This window comes from Bubalus kerabau, chromosome 6 (assembly GCF_029407905.1).
Source record: "Bubalus kerabau isolate K-KA32 ecotype Philippines breed swamp buffalo chromosome 6, PCC_UOA_SB_1v2, whole genome shotgun sequence".
NCBI classification, from domain to species: domain Eukaryota; kingdom Metazoa; phylum Chordata; class Mammalia; order Artiodactyla; family Bovidae; genus Bubalus; species Bubalus kerabau.
In genome coordinates, this window is record NC_073629.1 from 60,711,233 (window position 1) to 60,734,296 (window position 23,064).

The window sequence follows — 23,064 nt, forward strand, 5'->3', positions numbered from 1 at the left end:
TCCAGTGCCACATTTGACAGGAGAAGATGGGGGCCCCTCTAAGCTCTTTGTGTTCCTAGAAATACTGCCCCTCCTCCCAAGATTTGATAATGACTCAGCAGAATTAGGAGTATTTGACATCACTGAACTTCCTGCCCTCGGGGTAAGGTGTTCTTTCCAGCCCTAATACCATCAGCATAGGGCTTCCCTGGTGACCCAGAGGTTAAAGCGTCTGCCTCCAATGTGGGAGACCTGGGTTCAATCCCTGGGTTGGGAAGATCCCCTGGAGAAGGAAATGGTAACCCACTCCAGTATTCTTGCCTGGAGAATCCCATGGACAGAGGAGCCTGGCGGGCTACAGTCCACGGGGTCGCAAAGAGTCGGACATGACTGAGCGACTTCACTTCACTTCACTTCAATACCATCAGCAGTAGTGATGAAAACACATTCCTTTCAACCTGTCTACCTAATTCTCTCCAGCAGAAAGGAAAATTCTTCCACCCCTCAAAAGATCATTAGGGTTAATCCCTACATTCTTGTATACATCAATAATCACACTAAGTCTAAAACTTTCCAAACCTTATCACTTAAACTATCTCTGATAAAGCTCTCCAGTATTTCTCCAATATGTCCCATTGCAATTCTTCTTAAACCACCTCCCCTCAACCAGATCTTTATATAATGCTTTCTGGAACTCATCACTTAATGATAATTCTCTAGATAAACTTCAGTTTGTATGGGTAACAGATAAAAATTTATGGATATCTCGTACTGCATTCATCTTTATTTCTAGCACCTAGTAAAGTGACTGATACAGAGTCATGGATTATCTTTGTAGTTTACTTTACATCTTGCACTATAATAGCTTTTAAAAAAAGCTGGTTTATCTGATTTTATTGTAGGCGAATTTATCCTCCTGAAGATAAAACACTACTTGAAAAGTATGAAAATTTGTTGGCTGTTGCCTTTCAGACCTTCCTTTCAGGAAGAGCGGCTTCATTCCAGCGAGAGCTGAATAATCCTTTGAAAAGGATGAAGGTAAAAGAATGAATGTTTATAAAGAAAAGAATGAAGCCAAACAATATGTCTTTAAAAACAACCCATCTTAGTTCCACATGTAAAACCATTTCACTTTTAAGATGCACTTTTCTTCCATTTTAACAGTTGGTAGTGTTTCATAACCAGCCAAAAGATTTCATAAGTGAGTTGTCTTAGCAGGACAAATTACGAGGTAGAGAATGTTGATGTTATTTTGTAATCTATTGTAATAAATGTTTTATTGTAGAGTTGTGTATACATAACTGAATAAAAATATATTTAAATAACCTAGTGGTTTGTGATGTTCTCATTATTTGGATTATAAATAGTACTATACAATGTTTTTTTCCTGATGCTGCATAGACATGGCATATGAGAAATAATTGAAACACACACATTCACATGCAGAATAACCTGTATGCCTTATTAAAAGGTCTATTAGTTATTTATTGCAATATAATAAGCCGTTTCATTTATTTGTTCATTATTCTGCAATCATGGCTGGGCTCAGTTCAGTGGTTCTTCTGCTGAGCTAGCTTGGAGTGAATCATATATTTGCATTTATTGGAAAGCTCATCTGGGGATGGAAATCCAAGGTGGCTACAGTCATATGTCTGGTGCCTCAGTTGAGAGAGATGGAACATCTGGGGAGTAGGCTGGGTGTCTCTTTCTCTTTACAGGACCATGTAAGGAGGGTAATCAGAACTCAATATGATAGCTCAAGTTTCCAAAAAGGAGCATTTCAAGAGGACAAACCCAGCATGCAGAGGCTAATCAAGCTCCTGCTAGCATTGTGCTCACTAATGTCCCACTGGACAAATAAGATTTTTTTTGTTGTCTAAAGAGTCAGTGGTCTTTAATAGTTTTTTTTAAGTATTCATATTTACTCATACTTACGTTTTCTTGTGTTCTTAATTCCAGCATGCAGACCTATTATAGTTGTTTACATTTTATATTGCTGGAAATCTCCCTAGTGTGATACCTCCATATCTTGGCTACACTATTATACTGAGTGATTTAAAAATTGTGGTAAAGTTTATTATAAACATATTTTTGTATACTCTTTGCACTTAAATTCTGCAATAGAAGGTTATAAAGCCATTTTCAAGCAGAATAGGCCTAAGGGACAGAAGCAGAAGGGATATTGTATACTCTAATGCTCTTTTCCTTCCAATTTCCCTCTTTTGACATATGCAATTATTTCCACTGTTAGAATTATGTTCTGTAGTTTTTTTGTTTTTCCTGACCTAGATAGTTATAGACCTTTGTTAATTTTCCTTTACCTGTTCTGTAATGTTATTTCTCTGTCCTGTGAATACAGTCTTTGATCCATCTTTCCATCACTCTGTACTAAGAAATTCTAAGCATTTTGGACCCAGACAGACCTATGTTCAAATTCCAGCTCCCCTATGTTTCAATTTTGTAACCTTAGACTAAACTATTTGTTCAATTGGATCACTAAAATAGTAGTATTAAAAGTATACTTGACAGGTTGTGAAAATAAAATTGAAGTTAAGTAAAATAGTCTGTTTAAAGTACTTTCGGTTCAGTTCAGTTCAGTCTCTCTGTCGTGTCCAACTCTTTGCGACCCCATGGACTGCAGCACACCAGGCTTCCCTGTCTATCACCAACTCCCGGAGCTTGCTCAAACTCATGTCCATCAAGTTGGTGATGCCATCCAACCATCTCATCCTCTGTCGTCCCCTTCTCCTCCTGCCTTCAATCTTTCCCAGCATCAGGGTCTTTTCCAATGAGTCAGTTCTTCACATCAGGTGGCCAAAGTATTAGAGTTTCAGCTTCAGCATCAGTCCTTCCAATGAATACATTTCAAAATTTAGTTTAAATGTCAACACTTTGCCTGCCGCATTCCATTGGTCTATGAGCCTATTCTCATACAATCTTCACACAATTTTCATTACTGTTGTTTCATAGTGTCAAAACTAGGGAGAGTGAATCCTCAAATTTCTTTTTTTCTTTTAAACTCTTAGCTTTTGTAGTCCTTTTATTCTTTTATAAATTTTAGAATCAGTTTTATTCTAAATCTTGATTAATTCTTTAATTACAAAAAAGGCTGCTGGTATTTTAATTGGGATTGAGGAATTTATAAAACAATTTCTAGGGAATTAATACTGAGTCTTCTGATCCATTAATATGGCATATCTCTCCATCTACTTGGATCTTTAATTGGATCTTTCTCTATGTTGATAGTTTTCAGTTTATATTTCTTGTGCATAGTTCATTAAATTTATTCTTAAGTATTTAATTCTTAATTTTTTTGCTATTGTTGCTGATAATATTGTTTGTAAATTTTTTTGTTTTTGATTTGTTGCCAGGTTGTAAACATCTGGTTATTTTTGTCTATTGCCTTTATAGCTAGCATTTTTATGTATTGTATTTTTACTAACTGAATTTCAAGTTATATTCTGACTTTTATTTTGGTTACTTAGAACTTTGTTGCTTAATTTCCATATGTTTAAAAAGTTCTAGTTTTATTTGTGGTAAGGATTTCTAGTTTAGTTCATTGGTGTTAGAAAACATATTCTGATTTTAGTCTTGTAAAATAAATTGAGACTTGCTTTAACTTGATATAACTATTTTAATAAATTCCCCAATTTACTTGAGAATAACGTGTATGCTACAGGTAATGGTTATAGAGTTTTATATATGTCTTTTAAGTAAATTTGGCTATTACTGTTGTTCAAATATTCTATAACCTTTCTTATTATTTTGTGCCACTTGTTCTAGCAATTACTGAGAGATTTGTTAAACATTCCAACCTTGATTGTGGATTTAGTTCTGTCAGTTTTGATTTCATATCCTTTGAAGTTACAAAGGTGTCTTTTTAATGAATTCATATATTCTGTTTTACCACTATGAAATGTAAATCTCTTGGGTGATACTTCTTGTCTTAAGATTTACTTTGTGTGATTAATGCAGTCATACTAGTTTTTTTCTTATGATTGCTATTTCAATTACATATTTTTTCCATCCATGTATTTTAATACTTTTTAATCTTTTATTATACTATTTTATCTTTTATCTTTTTCTATCAATTATTTTTATTATACTGCTTTATCTTATTATTCTATTTATATTTGTAGCATAATATGATTTTTTTAAATTAATTTTTTATTGAAGGATAATTGCTTTACAGAATTTTGCTGTTTTCTGTCGAACCTCAACATGAATCATCCATAAGTATCATAATATGATTTTTTCTCAAAAGAAATTACAGTATGCATCCTTTAATCATAATAATCTACCCTGAATTGATATTTTACCACTTCATAGACTGTATAAGGACCATATCAGTTTAGTTTCATTTAGTGTCTCCTTCCATAGTTTGTGCTGTTATCATATACTTTACTTTTATATAAGTTGCAAGCCTCAAAATGTATTATTGTTACTATTACCTAAGCATTCAGTGATTTTAAATTGTTTCCTATGTAACGTCTCATGTTTACTTACATATTTGCCTTTTGTGTTCTTCGTTCTATTGTGCATATTCATGCTTTTGACAAGGTTTGTCTTCCTTCCATTTGAAGAAGTCTATTATTTCATGTTCCTTGTAGCAGGAGTGCAGTGGTGATGAGTCTTCTGCTTGTTTTTTTTTTGTTGTTGTTTGTTTGTTTGTTTTTCTTGGTTTTGGTTTTTGTCTGCAATTGTCTTTTATTTATGCCTTTACTTAAAATTGTAGTTTAACTGAGTATAGAATTCTATGTTGGCACTTCTTTTTTTAAATCCCAGCACATCTGAATGTAATATGTTGTTGTTGTTGTTGTTTTTCTCCTGGCAGCCTTTTTTCTTTATTTTCAGAATTTTGACCTTGATATGTCGGGTTTTTTTGGGGTTTTTTTGTTTTTTTTTTTTAATTCACCCTGCTCATAATTTTCTTGACCTCTTGATCCTGTGGATTCATCACTCTCATTGGTTTTGGAAACCTGTCTTTTGTTTTTCCTTCAGATTTTTTGCTGCATTATTTTGTATATTGTCTCTTTATGGGACTCTCATTACACATATTAGGTCATTTGACAGCATCTCACATACAGTTGGCCTTCTGTATTCACAGGTTCTGCATCTGTGAATTCAACCAATTGTAGGTTAAAATATTTGGAAAAAAATTCAGGAAGTTCCAGAAAGCAAAGCTTGAATTTGGCATGCTCCACCAACTACTTTAATAGCATTATATTTGTAACTATTTAAATGGCATTTAGTTTGTATTACATATTATAAGTAATCTAAAGCTGATTTAAAATATATAGGAGGCTTTGTGTAGGTCATATGCAAATATTGCACCATTTTGTATGAGAACTTGAGCATCTACAGATTTTGATATCTGCAGGAGGTTCTGGAACCAACGCCCATGGATACTAAGGGACAAACTGTATCTTTGATATTGTGTTCTGTTTTCCTTCTCTCTCTCTTTCTCTCTGTCCTTCAGTTTGGATGATTTCTATTTATGTATCTTTGCTGAATTGAGTGTGCCAGTAAGGCTATCCAGTCACTTATATTTTTCAACTCAAGAATGTCCATTTGGCTTTTTGAATTCTGTTTCTCTATTAAAAGTTTGCATCTTTTATTCATTTTGTTTTTATCAATTTTATCTAATATGTATATAAGTTATTTTAAAATCCTTGTCTGTTAATTTTAACATCTGGATCATTTATGGACTTGCTTTTATTGATGATTTTTCCTTTTAATTGTGGGTCACATTTTTCTGTTAGTTTGAATGTCCTATAATTTTCATTTATTCTACAGACATTGTTAAAAGCATCAAAATTGAAATTGATACTATTTGTTCAAAAGAAGACATTTCTTTCTTATTTCAGGGTGCTAGGTCAAGGGGCTGCTCTTTGAGGCAAAGAAAAGTTAAGCAAAAGCAAAAAATCAACAATGGGAACTGTATCAAACTTCAACGTTTTTGCACACCAAAAGAAACAATCAACAAAATGAAAAGGCCACTTACAGAATGGGAGAAAATTTTTGCAAACCATATATAAGAGAAAGGGTTAATGTCTAAAATTTGTAAAGAACTCATACAACTCCATAACACACATACAAATAAACACCTTGATTAAAAATGAACAGAGGGACTAAGTAGACAGTTTTCCAAAGAAGATATTCCAGTGGCCAACAGGTACATAGAAAGATGTTCAGCATCCCTAATCATCAGGGAAATTTAAATCAAAACCACAGTGAGATATCACCTCACACTTGTTAGAATGGCTATTATCAAGAAGATTAGAGGTAGCAAGTGTTGGAAAGGATGTAGAAAAATGGGAACTCTTATAATCCATTGGTGGGAACATAAATTTGTTCAACCACTAAAGAAAATAATACAGAGGTTCCTCAAAAAATTAAAATAGATCTACTATATGATCCAGCAGTTCCATTTCTGAGTATTTACCCAAAGGAAATGAAAACAGGATATCAGAGATAAATGCACTCCCATGTTTATTGCAGCATAATTCTCACTAGCCAAGTTATGGAAACAACCTAAGTGCCTGTCAGTGGATGAGTGGATAAAGAGGATGTGGTGTGTATATAAATGGAATATTATTTAGCCATGAGAAAGAAGGAAATCCTGCTATTTGTGACAATGTGGATGGACCTTGAGGACATTATACTAAGTGAGATAAATCAGACAGAGAAAGACAAATCCTGTATGATATCACTTAGATGTGGAATTCAAAAAAGACAGAAGCGTAACACAAAGAGTAAAATCGTGGTTACTAGGACTGGGGTGTGGTGGAGTAGGAGAAATACTGTTTAAGGGTACAGTCTTGTAACTAGAAGTAAATAAGCCCTAGAGAGCTAATGCTCAGTAGAGTGAATATAGACAATATTGTATTGTAATTATCAAACATTACTTAATTATTTCAGTCTCAAAAAAGAAATGATGATTATGTGATGTGATAAAGGAGCTATTACTAAAACGGCAATCATGTTAATGCATAAAAGTGTCAAGTCAACATTTTGTCTCCCTTAAATTTATACAATGTTATATGTCAAATATATTTCAACTAAAAATGAAGTAAGAAAAGAAAAAAGTTGAACTGAGGCTCAGGCTGAATTGCAGAAGGTTTGCTTTAGTTTACCTCAGGTTTCAAAAAACACCTTGTGAGCGATATCTATTCAGTCTATTACAGGCCTCATTCTCTACTGGTATCTAGTAATTTCAAGACTATAGAGAAGTGTTTCTGGTTTTCTATCCATGCCTCTATCCTCCTATTCTACTACACACTCAACTAAAATTGCTGTTGGAGAGGCAGAAGGTGAAGAGAACCAGGTCTGTGGGGCTCTTCTAGGTGTCTTACTAGTCCATGTGACATTAGAAAATTCCACTAGATTCTGTTTATCCTTGCAGAATCTCTATGCTTATTATAGACCTAATCTCTGCTCAACTGTTTCTAGGCTTGACAAATGACCCCAAAGTGGAAAGTGGCCACTTATTTCTGCTCACTTAGGAAGCACTTTTCCCTCTCTGGTATAATTCCTTTTACATTACTTTTATCCATAGCTTTCTAATGTCTTAAAAAGTATGATTATTTAGTCTATCATCTTTTTTTAGCTGTTATGATGAAAATATTGTCTATATGACCTTCTTTCTCCTAACAAAATTGGAACTCCTTTTTAACTATTGTATACTGCTGTCTTTAGAATTCATTGTAGGATTGTTGTCTAATCAAAGCTTTATAACAAGAATCTTTTGGTATTTAAATAACTAAATCTTAGGTTGGGATGAAGAGTGACCTTTTTTATGGATTTCCATTGCACAGTGAGATTTCTGGTTTCTTTTAATCCCCCTTTAAAAAAAGAAACACAAATATAAATCATAAATATATAAGTAAAGATATGGTATTTTATATGTTGAATAAATAACTCAATGAAAGCAGTTTTCTGTGCCACTTTTAGTATAGCTGTTATACTCCTGTTGCTCCTGTCTTTTCATAATGTTACCCTTTGACTTCAAAGTGACTCTCAAAGAGTGTAAGAGAAGACATTAGGCCTATAGAATGAAAACCTTTCATGAAGTTCTAAAGATATTCTTGTTCAATAGTTAAAAATTTGAGTTTCATTAAATTGTGTCCATTACCTAAATACTAACATTGGATTGTTCTAAATGAACCTATTAGGCCAGTCGTCAGTGTTCTGTTTGAAGTTGTAATTTTATTTTACACTAATCAATGTGGAAATGATTGGTGAAATTGTGATCTAGAGAAATCAGAGTGAACTTTTAGAAATTTTAAAGTATCCAATAGGCTAATTTATTGAAGTATTGCATTCTAAGATCTTAATAATTTATGAAAACATAAGGATATATTGTGTATGATTATCAATACATAATAATTTCAGCTTAGTACTATTTTTATTACCAGATCTTAGTGAAAGTTTTTTCAAGAGTTTGCCATGATCCTTTATTTCTCATTTGATCTGAGCAATCTTTGTTAAATAGTTTTCGGAATCTTTACTATACACAAATACGAATGAACTTGGAAAAATTCTGGAGTCCATTAGTGATCATGATTTTAATTATTTTTTTTTTAAGGAGGAAGATATTTTGGATCTTCTGGAACAATGTGAAATTGATGATGAAAAGCTGATGGGCAAAACTACCAAGTCTCGAGGACCAAAGGTACCGTCTCCCTTACTTCCTATCAAAGTAGACTCTTCTATGGACAGTTGATTTTCTTTTCACTTTTCTGACTCTATGAATGACTGATGCCACGTTCATGAAACTTTGTGGACTACAGAATTAGATGACATTATCTTGTATTTAGGAGAAACTTCATTTTGTTAGTTTTTCTCATTTTCTGATTCTGTCCTTAATCGAGTGAAAGCCCTATGAGTCAGGGTCAAATGAGACCTAGAACTGGTACCATCATTATATACTCAGTACTAAGTTTTCCTTATATCTCAAGACATATAATTTTCAGAGATGTGTAGCATTTTAGATAAGACAAATCATGACTCTAGAGATACTAATGAGGAGCCCCATATTTTACTAGCCCTGCAACATTAAATTTGTGTAAGGTAAAACAGTTAAAGTTTATAAGAATACATAGAAATCTATCATGCTGGCAAAAATAGGCAAGTGTTTGCTTTACTTTCATCTGCTCTGCTTCATCCATGTGTTCTTTTGTTATATGTCAAAGGCTTTGCAAGTAAAGTAGGAAATTTGAATTCCTAAAATCTTGGAAAGATTTTCATTCTACTTTTTTTCACTTTACATTTGAGCAGTACTAAAACTATCACTTCATCCTCATAGATATCCTGCTCTGTCATGCATTCATGATTCTTATTACATGCCTTAGTAGGTTCTCAAAACCATTAGTTAGTAGGTTCTCAAAACCATTAGTTAAATTTGTTGAATGTGTCCACAGGGACCTTGTTGACTAGTGGAAGGGCAGATAGGTGAACCAAAAACAAAGGTATATTGTGGCAAGTACTGCAATTAAGAGAGTGAAAAGTGCTACATTAACATAGAGAAGAAAGGGATTGGTAGACTATGGATGGCTTCATAAAGGAAGCACCATTTGAGTTGCGTCTTGAGTAGTTCTCTAAACATACAAGAAGGGTAGAAGGACATTTAGGGTAGAGAGAACATTAAAGGCAAAGACATGGAGGTATAACACTGCACACAGTATTGGAAAAACAACAAGGAATTTGGTATGACTCAAGTGAAAGATTCTTGGAGAGTAAATGGATATAAAACGAATCTGGTGAAAGATACGTATCTAGTGAAGACCAGAAACATGAATGTCAGGCATTGTTCTTTTGAATTATGTGTTCTATAGTAAAGAACTGTAGAAGATGTTGTTGGTAATTCCTTTGGAACAAATATATTTTTAGAGTATGAGTAAAAGTGAATACCTTCATGTTATTGCTTCATTTTGGAAAATATAGGGAAGTTTCTAGACTTTGTATATTAATTATTTAGCAATTTGGCAAACCAGATGTGAGGCAACCTGGGTGCACAATATTTGTGGAAGATTTGCAAATGCAAAGGCTCTAAGTCACCCTTCTACTGTCTTATAATTTTGTTTAGCTTTGTCAAATAAGGCTTATCATTCAAATAAAAATATTACCTCCAAGAGGACAGAATTCACACTGTGTATTTTTCAACCCCTCTTATTCCAGGCAAATAGTAGGGGCTAACAATGGAAGCACTAGTGGTAAAAAACCCGCCTGCCAATGAAGGAGACATAAGAGACACACGTTCAATCTCTGGGTTGCGAAGATCCCCTGGAAAAGGGAATGGCAACCCACTCCAGCGTTCTTGCCTGGGGAATCCCATGGACAGAGGAGACTGACAGGCTACAGTCCACGGGGTTGCAAAGAGTCAGACACGACTAAAGCAACTTGGCACATAGCACAGCACAACAATGTATTTCTTGAAGTGAATTGATTAATTCCTGTAGTTATTAACACTAGAAATATTTCGAAGTACTGAAAGTTACATAATCAATCTGAAATAAAAGTACTTTTAAAACTTCTAACATCCTGTACACTGAGGGTCTGGAGTATACTAAATTTCAAAACGGCCTTTCCTTTTAGAGGGATGTTAGTAGTTAGTAGTAGTAGTTAAGTCGCTAAGTCACGTCCGGCTCTTGCGACCCCACGGACTGTAGCCTGCTGGGCTCCTCTGTCCATGGGATTCTCCAGGCAAGAATACTGGAGCGGGTTGACATTTCCTTCTCCAGGGGATCTTCCAGACCCAGGAATCGAACCTGGGTCTCCTGCATTGCATGCAGATTCTTTACCAACTGAGCTAGAGGGATGTTATCACACACCAAATATTGATTTCCAATGTATTTACTGGTAGAATAATTGAAGGTAATCAAGGTTAAATGAAACTGGTACTAGGAGAAACAAAGTTTCAATTATTTAAGAATATAAGAAATATTAATTAGCTATTAAATACATAAATAAGTGCTTATTCGCTCAGTTGTGTATACATAAATAATATCACATAAAGTATTATCATTGTTCTTCAGTCAAGTAGAATGTATTTGGTATTGGTTTTATATTTTTAATATGCAACCCAGTTCATAATACAGTTGGACATAAAAATGAATGGTATGGTTTGTGTTAGAACTCAGTACCAGTTTACAAATTTCATTTTGTAGTTAAGGCACTGTTTGGAGTTTATTTGCTATGACTTCTTATTAATTACTGCTTAAACAATGTATTTTTAACTAGTCCCAAATGCATGTATGAAACAAAGATTTAGCTGTCCATTTCTGTTTGTGATTCTTTGTAGACTCAAATAGCTCATTATGTAGTCAAGTTCCTTAAGAAACTTTAAAGCTGTTTGCCTACCTGAAGGAAGGTACTACTAGCAAGCTTCACTGTGCCATTGTTTCTTCTGGGTATGCTAGACTTCTGAAGAAACATCCTTTCTCTAGAATTCATATTCCCCAAGACTATCAAAATGTTTGAAGATTGTGTTACTGGTAAATGTTTTTCTGTGTATCTCTTTGAACATGGTTAGCTCTCAGTAAATATTAAACTATCAAAAGAAGAACATATCTTAAACACAAGTTGGTACTTTAGTGTATTAAATTAATTCCCTGCTTTATTTCTCATCCTTTGCTAAGACAGTGACTTTAAGACTGTGCTTTGGCTTACTGTGTATTCTAGGCACTTTGTGAAATGCTTTTTCTTTCTTTATCTTTCCATCCTACACTGCTACATGAGAAGACATACCTCATTTCCATGAAATCCCAGGGTAACCAAGGATTTCATTACAGGGTATGCTAACATCAAAACATTTTTTGTTTGATTTAACAGAGAACAAGAAACTAGTATACAACTGCAGGAACCTTCCCTAGCAGGAATAAGAGGCATATAGCATGTGTAATTGTCTCTTAAAATGACTAAGTTACAAAACTGTCTTGCTCTACTTGGCTGTGCACATTCTTTCTGAAGTGAAAATGCCCCACTTCCCTTATGATTTATTCCTTCAGCTGTCATCATTGGAAACACATTGACTGGGAGATTCAGCGACAGGTGATTCTGATAGAGATACTGGAACATGATATCAGGGCATTTTGAATCTTTACAAACTTACCCATCTACATTGCACTTATTTTCTAAAAGAATTATGTAATACTGACATTTTTATATTGTATTTCCTTTTAAAATTAGTGTGGGCAATGAAAAGCAATGTTGCTCCATTATGACCAGACCCTATGTGTCAGAGGTAGGAATCCTCCAAGAAAAGACATGAGCCAATTGGGAACGTGGAAAACTAACTAAAAATTTTGTTTCTTAAAAGTGTCCATAATGAAGTTAGACATGTGAGGAATATCTTGCTTCTTGTTGCACATTATTCAAGTGGATACGCTCATAGACTGTTTTAAGATGTGGCCTGTTTTGTTTATAGTGAATTATCTTACTTACAATAGCTTATTGGACTGCTGCTTTCTCATTTTATTTTTTGCCTCTTTTGCTTTTCTTTTTCTTCCTTCTCTCCTCCTCCATTCTCTCTCACAAACACACATGCACACATACACATATACACATTTATTGAGTGATTTTGAACATTTTGTTGGTCAGCGTCTGAGTCTTACTCTTTGCAACCCCAGTGGACTGCAGCACAGCAGGCTTCCCTGCCCTTCACTATCTCCCGTGGTTTATTCAAACTCATGTCCATTTAGTTGGTGATGCCATCCAACCATCTCATCCTCTGTCTCCCCATTCTCTTCCTGACCTCAGTCTTTCCCAGCATCAAGGTCTTTTCTAGTGAATTGGCTCTTCACATCAGGTGGCCAAAGTATTGGAGCTTCAGCTTCAGCCTCATTCCTTCCAATGTATATTTAGGGTTGATTTCCTTTAGGATTGACTGGTTTGATCTCCTTGCAGTCCAAGGGACTCGCACGAGTCTTCTCCAACACCACAGTTCAAAGCATCAATTCTTCAGCACTCAGCCTTCTTTATAGTCCAACTCTCACATCCATACATGACTATTGGAAAAGCCATAGCTTTGACTATATAGACCTTTGTCAGCAAAGTGATGTCTCTGCTGTTAAATACACTGTCTAGGTTTGTCATGGCTTTTCTTCCAAGGAGCAAGTGTCTTTTAATTTCATGTCTGCAGTCACCATCTGCAATGATTTTGCAGCCCATGAAAATAAAACCTGCCACCTTTTCCTTTTCCTCATCTATTTGCCAAGTGGGAAACTAGACATAGTAAACTAATCATGTGCATAAGACTTTCTGAATTCTAACAAAATAAACATTTCCTTCCATTTTAGCCTCTGTCTTCCATGCCTGAGAGTACCGAGATCATGAAAAGACAGAAGTACTACAGCAGTGATAGCAGCTACGGCAGTAGCAACAGCTCTTCAGAAGCCGACGACAATGAAAAAGACGAGTACCAAAATAAGAAAAGAGAAAAGCAAGTTACATATAATCTTAAGCAGTCCAACCACTACAAATTAATCCAACCATCCAGTAAGTTAAATTCTTCTAGCTTAGCTGTTACGTGAAGAAGTATGGAATTGAAATCACTGAACTCAATAAAAGACCTTGGGCCAAATGAACCCTTGTGTGTGAGGAGACCTAGATTCTACCCCACTTCCTTCCCCAACCAGACCTCATTAGGTCTGGATCCCACAATCCCTTTCAGGGTCTGCAAATGGGAAACAAAGGGAGTTTGACTTAAGGATCTCTGTAGTCTTTTGTTCCATATTTCAAAGTCTTCGTTAAGTCCTAAATTTCTGCATGAGTCTTTGAACCTGTGCCTCATGGTTGATCGGTTGATCTGCTGATGGCATTCTCTTTTAAGCCCCAATATTCTCTCATTCCGTTCCCCACTCTGTCATTCATTTTGTTTTATATTCTCCCCTATTTCAAAAAATGTGTGTCTCTCTCTAGGTATTTGAATTGAATGTATCTGTGAGCCACACAATTGTGAAATAGTTGAAGTTTTGTTCCCTCCCATTTCATCACGGGTAAGCACTTCAGTCAGGACTTTGGTGTACAGGAAGTATCCAGGAGAACCACCAACCAGCTTCTCTGTTTCCTTCCTTCCTGCCGCCCTTTTCTGCTTTCTTCCTTTATTTCTTTCCCCATTTTCTCTCTCTTTCATTCCTTTTTCAATCCCAAATGTCCAGTGTTGTGTCTGTGATTCTTCTTTCATCCCCAGATGTCCAGCTTGGTATTGGTGTTGCCCAGGCTCGTTCGGATGCCGCTTCCTGATGTTGTCTCCCATGCAGGACTTTTCTTAACCTCTGTCACTCATCTCTCTGCCTGCCTTGTCCTCCACTGTCCCAGAGCTCCACAAAGGGACTGGTTCAGTCACTCAGTAAACACATTTCTGAGCCTCTGTTGCTCTGTCTGCAGCAATGGCTTAATATGGTAGTTTCCTGATAAACTCGGCCTTCCATACTTATGGAGAAAATGCATAAGCAATGTAGAATTAATATATGAAGACTTTTAATGATCTTTCTTTTACTTTCAAATTATTCCATAAAAATACGTCCTGTCTTTGAGAGCTTATATGTTTTGAGGGGAAGTAGTATATTATATTTCATTTTTTATTTACTCTTTTAATGTATGTTTATTGAGCACCTGTTTCAGAGTTTGTAAGCTCTTTTATCCATTATTTCCTTTATTTTAAAGACTCCTTAAGTACTTTCAGCATGTCTCTGTGTAAGTATGGCTCTGTTTCTCTTTTGGAAGCTGACATTGTTCTGCCCAGATTTAATAGGTTTTGGAGCCCCTTTCCTATTGGCTAATGTGTGTATCCCTAACAGCATGAACTGACAGAGGATGGAATAGGGATGAGAAAAACTACTAGGGTTTTTGTACTCAGATTCTTTTTTCTTCTAAGACCAGTATTTTTAATAAATTGAAATTAGACAAAGAGTGTACTAAAAATGTTTTTAAGTATAAATTTACATTTTAAAGCTTGTCTAATTTACTTAATATCTTTCTCCTTATTAGTTGTATTTTGTTTTCATAGCCATTAAGAATTGCAACAAAGGTTTCAATTTCTTATATTCTCTTTTTAATCTTACACTAAGGAATGTTATAGCCACAAGCCTTCCTTGAATTTTCTCTCCAAAGAGATGTTGATAACTGAGGATAAAAATTCAGATTATGTACAATGCTTTCTGTTGTAGAGGGTTAATATAGGAAATTTAAACTTGTTACAGTACCAAAGGATATATTTTGATTTGATATATGGTAGGGAGAAGGCAATGGCACCCCACTCCAGTACTCTTGCCCGGAAAATCCCATGGATGGAGGAGCCTGGTAGGCTGCAGTCCATGGGGTCGCTAAGAGTTGGACAGGACTGAGCCACTTCACTTTCACTTTTCACTTTCATGCATTGAAGGAGAAAATGGCAGCCCACTCCAGTGTTCTTGCCTGGAGAATCCCAAGGACGGCGGGGCCTGGTGGGCTGCCATCTATGGGGTCGCACAGAGTTGTACACGACTGAAGTGACTTAGCAGCAGCAGCAGCAGCAGTCCTATGCAAAACTGTATGAAGTATTTTTTTCTCAGATAATTTATGCATGAATGTTTCATTTTTTGTTAGTCTACCTAAATATCGTTGACACATCTAACTACTTAGTTATTCTGTCTGAATTCTAATGTATGCAGAAGAAAAAATGAAAATCTCTTGTGATTCAAGAAAAAGTCTTGTTTCCCTTCTGCAGCTATAATCAGATTATACATATCCAAACCATCATCATAAGCCCTTGAAGAAAGCAGGGCCAAGGTGTATGTATTAGTACATGCTTATGAGTGTTTCTTAGGAGAAGATTGACCAATGGTGTGTTTCCCACACAGTCCTTTTTAGAAGCGCCATTCTTTTAAAAACTAGTGTGACTTTCAGAAGGAGATTAACAGTTGGAACAAATTATAGTTGAATGAGTATACTTTTTTATACTCTGCAGAACTAAATAGGACTATTAGACTTATCATCAATTCAAAATATCCTTTAGAAATACATCTCTAAATATAAGGCTTAAGTCCATTGCCTTTATAAAGGTTTACATTTTTTTCAACAGCTATTGAAGAGAAATATTTGGGTATTGAACCTGCCTTCATGTGAGTTTTATGAAATTATTTAATTAATGAAGAGTGATATATTTCCTAAGCAGGGAGAAAATATACAATGGAGGGTATATAGAACATATGTGCTAGGAAAGTTATAGATGTTGATAGTATTGAATAGCATTCTATTTCTTTGTGTCAGGCATTAAAATTTGTCAGGAATAATTGGTTCTCCCTTTAAATGTTCTCAATTTGCACAAGCATAGAAGATATCCTATGATTTTTTTAGTTGTTCTGATAACAATCGTTGATCCAGACGTTTTTTTCTTCATTTAAATATTTTACTATGGTAATTCAAATCTAATTTTTAAAATTCGTCTGTCCTGTGAATAAGGACTTGTCTGTCTAGTACTACTTTTATAATAACCAGCTATATAATCTTTGTTTTTCTTCTATTATTATTATTGCAATAATTGCATCCTTCCTAGGTGGCGCAGTGATAATCACCCCGCCCTCCAATGTAGGAGCTGCAAGAGACGCGAGTTTAATCCCTGGGTTGGAAAGATCCCCTAGAGTAGGAAATGGCAACCTGCTCCAGTATTCTTGCCAGAAAAATTCCTTGGACAGAGGAGCCTGGCAGGTTATAGTTGGATACAACTGAGCACACCATCACACATTATTATTATTATTTTCATGGGCCCTAAATTTGATAACATCAGTTTATCCTGGCCATTCTCCCCTATTCATTTGCCCCTATGAATCCTGCTGTAAAATATTCTGTTTTTAACATCTGCACAGATTCTAATAAGTGACCAGTCTATATTATAGAAAAAGGGAGCGTGATGGCATTAAGTCAGGGTTTAGAACTGAACTTGGCAATCTTCTTGTCATGTGACAAGTTCTTTCTGAGTCTCCACATGATAGAGATTTGTACTTCAGAGGGTTTCTGTGAGAGCAAAGATAGTAGTGTCCCACCTAGCATGATGCCTGCTTTGTAGAATGTGTTCCAAACATGTTAGCTTTCTGTTCTTCTGGTCCTTTTGTCAAGTTTCAAGAATAGAACACTAAAGTACTGTTTAAGTATTATTCTCACAAGAGCCATTCTTTATACATGACAGGGGTTCTGCACTGCGCTCACTGTTTAAATTGAAGAAATAACTCCAAATTTATATTCTCATGGTGATGCCGATGCTTTGACACGTACTGCCACCCTTCTAGGGCTTCTCTGGTGGCTCAGCTGTAAAGAACCCGTCTGCCAATTCAGGAGACGTGAATTCGATCCCTGGGTTGGAAAGATCCCCTGGAGAAGGAAATGGCAACCCACTCCAGTGTTCTAGCCTGGAAAATCCCATGGACAGAGGAGATTGGTGGGCTATGGTCCATAGGGTCACAAAGAGTCAGACATGACTTAGAAACTAAAAAAACAAGTCACCCTGCTAATCATTAGTTTGTATAGATAAAATACAGTGGAGGACTTCTACTAACTCTGCTACTGTGCGATCCCTTTTCTTCATCATCCATAGGCTCCATAAGGCGTTCAGTCAGTTGTCCTCGGTCCATCTCTTCTCAGTCACCATCCTGTGCAGACATCCGCCCCTTTTCTGCTCAACAAGTGATATCAGCATCCCGGCTGACTTCAGGGTCTCGGTCACATTCTTTAAACCGTGCCTCCTCCTACACGAGGCATCTGCCTCAAAGTAATGATGCCAGCTCCTCTGACTCTCTGATGGTAAGTCTTCTGTTTTGCTGCCCTGAAATGAGTGCTGTACTCAGGAATTAGGTGGCAGAGGGATTAGCTGGGAGGAGGATAGATTGAACATCAAATCCTTTCTATTGAACTCATGGTCTCCTGGAATTTGGATTATTCCTCTTTCTTCACCTATAACCAAGTATGGATTCTTAAAAGGCCAGCTTCACTATAGCACAAAACTTGAGGACGAACACTGAGAATATATTTATTTTCCATTTGCTCATGGAGTAGGGTAATTTTGCATTGATTGTACAGTGTGTCTGAATTTGGGGAATTTTGCTTTATGGAAAATTTTCCTTAATAGGACTATTGATAAATAAGTTCAAAAATTAACTATTGGTAAACTATCTTTAGAGCACTGAAATATGGAATTTTTAAATAATGTTTTCTGTATATTAAATTAGCATATAGTATTATATATATGCATATATATAATATTTCCTCCTTTAGCATAAATCTTAGAGATTCAGTATTGAGGAAGTCAGTGAATTTTTTTGCAACCAAGTTTTCTAGTAAATGCTCAAATATTGGGTTGACCAACAAGTTCAATCAGGTATAAAACCCAGATGAACTTGTTGGCCAACTCAGTAGATACCTCCATGTACCTTCACATAGACCAATGACTTATTTAGTTTGTTTATTTAATGTGGATGTGGCTTCCAAAGGAAAGAATAGGAAAAGTATAAGTGAATGAATTTCACTTGGTAACAAGTTTCTTTCTGTTTTTTTGCTAATCAAGAATTGCCTGAGATATGTGTAGAAAATGAAATTTTTTAAACACTCATGTTTTTGTTTGGGTATTTTGAACTACATAAAATGCAACTGTGGAAGCATGAAAGACACTCTTGGGAAATCATATCCATTTAATCCTAAGATTTTAATGCTAAGAACAAATGCAAAAACAGTATTTTCTTCCTTTTTCATCGTTATGTTTTCAATTGAAAATGCATCGTTTTTACCTAGACATATCTTTTAGATTATAGTTACACAGTGAAATAAGACCCCCTCCAAATATCTGTATTCTTTCAAATTTAAGAGTGAGTCTTTGCGGAAACTGAGACCAAAAGAACAAGAAGATGATCTAACAAGTCAGACCTTATTTGTTCTCAAGGATATGAAGATCCGGTTTCCAGGAAAATCAGATGCAGAATCATTAATTCTGATAGAAGATGTGAGTATTTGATGTATATAAAATTCCAAGGAGCTCATACATTTTTATTCTTCTTCCTAAAATATTAAAATTTGTTTCCTGATGTCATTATCTCCAGTGACATAGTAAACTTAAATGACCTCCACAAGCTTTAGAAGATACAGGGGTTATTTGAATTATTATGATTCATGAGCAATTATATCACATTTATAATCAGCAATGCAAAATATCTTTTAGTGTATAGTCCTATTTTAATGATGCTTCATCAAGTTGAAAATAATTAGTGTTAAATAGTTATTTGTTCCGAATGATTAAAGACACATCAAGTTAAGCTTGCTTCTATAAAGAGTTTCAAAGATTTAATATGGAATGAGATAATAAGGGGAAAAGTGGGCCATGGGCATGAAGTAAATATTTGAATATGATACCTTGAATGGTGTAAGTCGAATTTGGAAATGGTTTACGTTGTGTGTATTTTCTTGTTACATATGCATTTGCGCCACCCAGTGGAATGTTCTAAAATGGCAGCGTCCTAAAATTCACATTAAAGTTGGTAACTTACTCCTGATTTAGAAAGAAGGTCCAAGATATTAAAATATTCGAGTGAAATAGCATTTCTTCACCCAAAGTTCTATTGATATTTCTTCACTGAAACATCCTTTCAAATTGTCATTCTTAGAAAATTTCTCAGTAATAGAATGTTGTTTTCTGGTTTCTGGGGTTTTTTTTGTTTGTTTGTTTTGTTTTTCACCCGGAGAAGGCACCATCTAGTGGCCAGTTGTAGGATAGAAACCACAGCCATGCAGTTGGCTTTTTTTTTCACTTTTTAGCAGTACTTTACCTGGTGGGCTACAATCCATGGGGTCGCAAAGAGTCGTGCACGACTGAGCGACTTCTGTGTGTGTGTGTGTGTGTGTGTGTAGACCTATGAGTCGGACACGACTGAAGCGACTTAGCAACAGCAGCACTAGCAGCAGCAGACCTATCGAAAGCATTGTCTAGAAACAAAACAACCGAAAATAATAATAAAAAAGACTTTTGTAGTTAAAAATCAATAATGACAATTTGTATTTTGCAATCATAACATAGTTATAACCAAAACCCCCAAATATTATGCTTTGTGTTTGTTATATATATATTTTAAAAAGTGAAAATGGTATTTTGTTTACAAATGAGATGCTATTTGTTACATCAAGGGAGAAGGAAGAAAAATGAACATTAGTTGTAAAGCATTATGCCAGATATATTTCTATTGGCATTGTCATCTTATTCAACAGAGTAGAGGTTGTGTTTTTGCACCAGACATTTTGTTTATATTTCTTAAGATGTAAGTTGTATACTACATTTTTCAGTCAGGTAGGTGAAAAATTAGATAATCTGAGGGTAAAACTAATGTTTGTGGATAACTGTGGTTGTTCTGCGGAGAAGGCAATGGCACCCCACTCCACTATTCTTGCCTGGAGAATCCCAGGTACGGTGGAGCCTGGTGGGCTGCCGTCTATGGGGTCGCACAGAGTCGGACACGACTGAAGTGACTTAGCAGCAGCAGTGGTTGTTCTGTAAAGAACATGTGTATAGGCTTATATAATTGATATAATATATTAGACATTAGATTAGTTACAACATGTTTACTTATGCAGCAACTATTTTAATCTATTTGTTATAGTGTATATAACTAGAATATATATTCAGATATTTTGCAAATTTGCACCAAAAAATAAAAGGGGATAATAGAATCCTAATTATATATAGGCTATTTTCTAATGTGCTATTCAATATTTTGTTATTATAAATGATGCTGTAAATACAGTTCTTGGAATTAAAATGAAAAACCTATAGTTTTGGCTTCTTCCCAGTCCTTATATTTCTGAAGACATTTGAGTTTCATTAATTAAAGATTGTTTGCTTTTTACAGCAAGAAGAGAAAAACTTTAAATTCAGATGGCTTCTTTACCTTATGTTAAAAACATCTTTGCATTCTTTTTTTTTAATGAAAGTAGGCATCCTTTATTTCAAATAGTATTATGGTGTTTTCATTTCACAAATTAATTACATTAAATTTCTTAATATTTTTTCCCTCAAACAGATCATTGATAACTGGAAGTATCATAAAACAAAAGTGGCTTCATATTGGCTCATAAAATTGGACTCTGTAAAACAACGAAAAGTGAGTAATGAATACCCCCAAACAGGTTTTTGCTCTTTTGGATTATGTATTAACCTAGGATCATTAAACCACATTCATAATCAAACTGTACACATGCTCATTTGTTTACTAGTTTCCTTTACAAACATTTGTTATCTACTATGTTTCAGGTGCTGTTCTAGGTTCTGAGGATAAACAAGTGGATTAAAAAAATACTATTGTCTCATAGAGTTGTATTCTAGTTAAGGTGTTTGATAATAAATCAATATATAACAGAATGTATGGTGGTATTAAGTACTGTGGAGAAAAATAAATCAGGATTAAAAATTGAGAGAAGATGACCTAAATGAAATGAGAAAAATACTATGTAGACATCTAGCTACATTGCATTAGACAGAGGGAAGAACAGATACAGAGGCCTGGGGTATAAGTTAGCCTGATCTGTCCATGAGACATAGGGGACATCATTTATTTCCTGATTGACAGGATGGTTGGTTTGTGCTGGCCAGGAGTGTGTGATGTGTTGGTGACAGTTGAAGTTGAATAGATAAGCAGGATCAGATCACAGCTTTACAGGCTGTGGAAATACTTTGGGTTTTATTCCAAGTGATGGAACACCACCAGAAATTTTTGAGCAGAGGAGTTACATAGTATGGTTTCTAATTTAGAGGGATCATGAGAGCTACTTGTGAAGAACAGAACGAGGGTAAATGGAAAATGGCAGAACAGAAGTAGAGACTAGATACTCCATGGTTTTTAGAGTAACTGAGCTGAGAACTAATGGTTGCTTAAGCTAGCTAAGCTAAGTCACTTCAGTCATGTCCGACTCTGTGTGACCCCATAGACGGCAGCCCACCAGGCTCCCCCGTCCCTGGGATTCTCCAGGCAAGAACACTGGAGTGGGTTGCCATTTCCTTCTCCAATGCGTGAAAGTGAAGTCGCTCAGTCGTGTCCGACTCTTCGCGACCCCATGGACGGCAGCCTACCAGGTTCCTCCGCCCATGGGATTTTCCAGGCAAGAGTACTGGAGTGGGGTGCCATTGCTTAGCTAGGTTGATAACTGAATTCAGTGTACACTGGAGAAAGAAAAGGGCTTTATTTTCCCTGTTGTTTTGTTTTGCTTTGGTTTTGAACATACTAAAGTTGATACACTGATTAGACATCTAATGCAGATGTTGAGTGTGTCATTGTATATATGAGTTCAGAGCTAAGGCTGTATATAGAGATACAAAACTTAAGAGTCACTATTAGAAAAGGCAGAGGAACCAGAGATCACATTGACAACATCCATTGGATCATCGAAAAAACAAGAGAGTTCCAGAAAAACATCTACTTGTGCTTTACTGACTATGCCAAAGCCTTTGACTGTGTGTAGATCACAACAAACTGGAAAATTCTTCAAGAGATGGGAATACCAGACTACCTGACCTGCCTCCTGAGAAATCTGTATACAGGTCAAGAAGCAACAGTTAGAAGTGGACATGGAACAACAGACTGGTTCCAAATAGGAAAAGGAGTACCTCAAGGCTGTATATTGTCACCCTGCTTATTTAACTTATATGCAGAGTACATCATGAGAAATGCTGGACTGGAAGAAACACAAGCTGGAATCAAGATTGCCAGGAGAAATATCAATAACCTCAGATATGCAGATGATACCACCCTTATGGCAGAAAGTGAAGAGGAACTCAAAAGCCTTTTGATGAAAGTGAAAGTGGAGGGTAAAAAAGTTGGCTTAAAGCTCAACATTCAGAAAATGAAGATCATGGCATCCGGTCTCATTACTTCATGGGAAGTAGATGGGGAAACAGTGGAAACAGTGTCAGACTGTATTTTTTTGGGCTCCAAAATCACTGCAGATGGTGACTGCAGCCATGAAATTAAAAGATGCTTACTTCTTGGAAGGAAAGTTATGACCAAAAAGCAGAGACATTACTTTGCCAACAAAGGTTCGTCTAGTCAAGGCTATGGTTTTTCCTGTGGTCATGTA

The 23,064-nt window shown here is 35.6% G+C and overlaps 1 protein-coding gene across 6 annotated transcripts in view; it reads left to right on the forward strand.

Annotated features, from left to right (window-relative positions):
• TTLL7 (tubulin tyrosine ligase like 7) overlaps window positions 1-23,064 on the forward strand; it is a 153,769-nt gene that overhangs the window by 92,906 nt on the left and 37,799 nt on the right. For 5 of the 6 annotated variants that reach the window (XR_008715833.1, XM_055585344.1, XM_055585345.1 and 2 more), the window contains 6 exons: window positions 882-1,017; window positions 8,567-8,653; window positions 13,278-13,476; window positions 17,552-17,757; window positions 18,815-18,949; window positions 21,015-21,095. Coding sequence is in view for 5 of the 6 variants with exons in the window: in XM_055585344.1 (XP_055441319.1) it covers window positions 882-1,017; window positions 8,567-8,653; window positions 13,278-13,476; window positions 17,552-17,757; window positions 18,815-18,949; window positions 21,015-21,095 (844 nt within the window). In the remaining variant the exon portion in view is untranslated. Of the gene's footprint in view, window positions 1-881; window positions 1,018-8,566; window positions 8,654-13,277; window positions 13,477-17,551; window positions 17,758-18,814; window positions 18,950-21,014; window positions 21,096-21,244; window positions 22,964-23,064 lie in introns of those variants that run through there. The other variant, XM_055585346.1, reaches the window with a different exon arrangement.